Genomic DNA, 2,379 nt, shown 5'->3' on the forward strand with positions numbered 1-2,379 from the left:
AAGTTATCACCCGAAAGAGACAAGTTATCACCCGAAAGAGACAAGTTATCAGCCGAAAGAGACAAGTTAAACTGAAAGCGACAGGTCATCAGCCGAAAGAGACAGGTTATCAGCTGAAAGAGACAGGTTATCAGCTGAAAGAGACAGGTTATCAGCTGAAAGAGACAGGTTATAAGCCGAAAGCGACAAGTTATCAGCTGAAAGAGACAAGTTATCAGCTGAAAGAGACAGGTTATCAGCTGAAAGAGACAGGTTATAAGCCGAAAGCGACAAGTTATCAGCTGAAAGAGACAGGTTATCAGCTGAAAGAGACAGGTTATAAGCCGAAAGCGACAGGTCATCAGCTGTAAGAGACAGGTTGTCAGCCGAAAGAGACAAGTTTTCAGCTATGACTAGTTATCAGCTGAAAGAGACGTTATCAACTGTAAGAGACAGGTTATCAGCCGAAAGAGACAGGTTATCAGCCGAAAGAGACAGGTTATCAGCTGAGAGAGACAAGTTTTCAGCTATGACTAGTTATCAGCTGAAAGAGACAAGTTATCAGCCGAAAGAGAAAAGTTATCAGCTGAAAGAGACTCCTGTGTATGAGATGTAAAACATGCTGAATTATCAGCCGAAGAAGACCCTTCTGTACGAGCTGTGCCTCAGGTTACCAGCCAAAGAATTCCTTTGTTTCATTTCTGTAAAATGCAGTGAGCTGCTGAAATTTACTAAAAAAGCTAAAACTGAGTTGGTGAAGCTGAGAGAAGCTGAACACCAGTTAAAACCTTACAAGAACTTAGGCTCCGCCCCATCGGCCTGCAGATGTTGACGAGCAGCCGTTTTCCTTCCGTTAACCCTGAGCTCTCCTCCTCTGCAGGCGATGTTCGGCTCGCCGCCGTTTCCTGGAGCTGCAGCCGACGCTGCCGCGCTCCTTCGGCTGGCTGCTGCTCCTCTTCTCCTTCCTGCTGGACGTGGAGCCGTGGAGTTTGTTCAAGGAGGTGCTGAAGGTGGAGAGCCAGCTGCTGGACTCGCCTCCGGACAGAACGCACTCCGGGAGGAGGGAGGGGTCGACCAAAAGGCCGAAGAAGTGAAGAGGACCTGTGTGGAGCTTTACTGACCTGAACAGCTGATCTGTAATAAATATAATCCGCTCTGAGTCAAACATGAAGCTGTTTTAACGTTTAGAGAAGCTTAAAAAGAAAAGCTACATTTAGCTTCCAGCTGATGAAGGACGTGAGCAGGAAAATAAATCAGATTTATTTATTTTTAATAAAACAGCCGCAGGTTTCTGTGGTTCTGTTGATGTTTTTATCTGAAGACAAAGGCAGCTGCAGCGACGCGCAGCGACCAGCAGGGGGCGGTGCTCAGCAGGAAACCGTTTGTTGTTGTTTGTCTGTAAACAAACTCTTCATGGTTTCTGCTGCTGTCAGATTTATCCTCCAACAAGCTGAAACCAGAGGTTCCTCCTGTCAGAAAATCTGATTTGTTCTGGTTCTGTTGGTCCTGCAGATAAAAACAGAACCTGTTTCTGACGTCGGCCTCCACCCGGGTGTTTAGGCTCTGCTGTTGCCATGGAGACGCGACAGAGTGCAGCCTCTGGACCGGTTTCTAACTTTCAGCTCAGGTTCTGGTGACCCGCAAGAACCGGACCCAAAAGCACAGTCGAAAGTGAAAAATAAAAAGTGAAGCCGAGAGGAGAAACGGATCAGCTGTGAAGCACGGCGGAGGTTCTGTCTGACTTTGGTCTGGAAACGATCCGATCTCTGCCAGGACCAGAACCAGGACCAGAACCTTGTTAAAGCAGCTGAAGGTTCTGGTTCTGAAGGGAAAAACCCTGGAAACTGATTTTTTTATTTAGTTTTTTTTACATTCCTGCTCAGACGAGTGGAAAACAAAACATGACAGTTTCCTGATTCAGAACCGGGTCGTGGTTCTGCTGCTGCTGAGTCCAGAGTTCTGTGTGCGGAGAGTTCAAGGCTTCGGAACCGTTTGGGTCGGGTCAGACCTGTGGGAAAAAGAGCTGCTGAAACCTTACATTTATTTTAAACAAATACTGTTAACTGAATCCTGAGTTCAGGTTTGTTTTCTGTTTATAAACATTTAAAACAAAAGTTTTTCTTCCTGCTGAAGATTTAACCTGAAAAAACTTTTATTTGTCTCGTTTCTACCTGATGATGCTTGTTTTTTCATAAATGTTTTTAATTATTGATCAAATTCAGTTTGACTGTTTGTTGAATCATTTTCTTTATTTCTAACAAACATCTGAAGTTAAACAAAAAAATAAAAAGATTTTTAGGTTTAATCTGTTTTAATGAAGAAAAATCTGTTTCACAATCTGCAAAAAAATGTAAATTTGTTTTTTTCTGTTAACAGATTTTCAAACAAACAGCTTCAAAT

The 2,379-nt window shown here is 43.7% G+C and overlaps 1 protein-coding gene across 2 annotated transcripts in view; it reads left to right on the forward strand.

Annotated features, from left to right (window-relative positions):
* Nucleotides 1-2,200, forward strand: part of taf1b (TATA box binding protein (Tbp)-associated factor, RNA polymerase I, B) — a gene marked incomplete in the record, with an annotated part of 23,855 nt that extends 21,655 nt beyond the window's left edge. For both annotated transcript variants that reach the window (XM_014026472.1, XM_014026471.1), the window contains 1 exon segment: nucleotides 860-2,200. In XM_014026472.1, coding sequence (XP_013881926.1) covers nucleotides 860-1,073 — 214 coding nt within the window.
* Nucleotides 2,201-2,379: the final 179 nt, after the last annotated feature.

Source organism: Austrofundulus limnaeus, unplaced genomic scaffold, assembly GCF_001266775.1.
Source record: "Austrofundulus limnaeus strain Quisiro unplaced genomic scaffold, Austrofundulus_limnaeus-1.0 Scaffold557, whole genome shotgun sequence".
Lineage (NCBI taxonomy): Eukaryota > Metazoa > Chordata > Actinopteri > Cyprinodontiformes > Rivulidae > Austrofundulus > Austrofundulus limnaeus.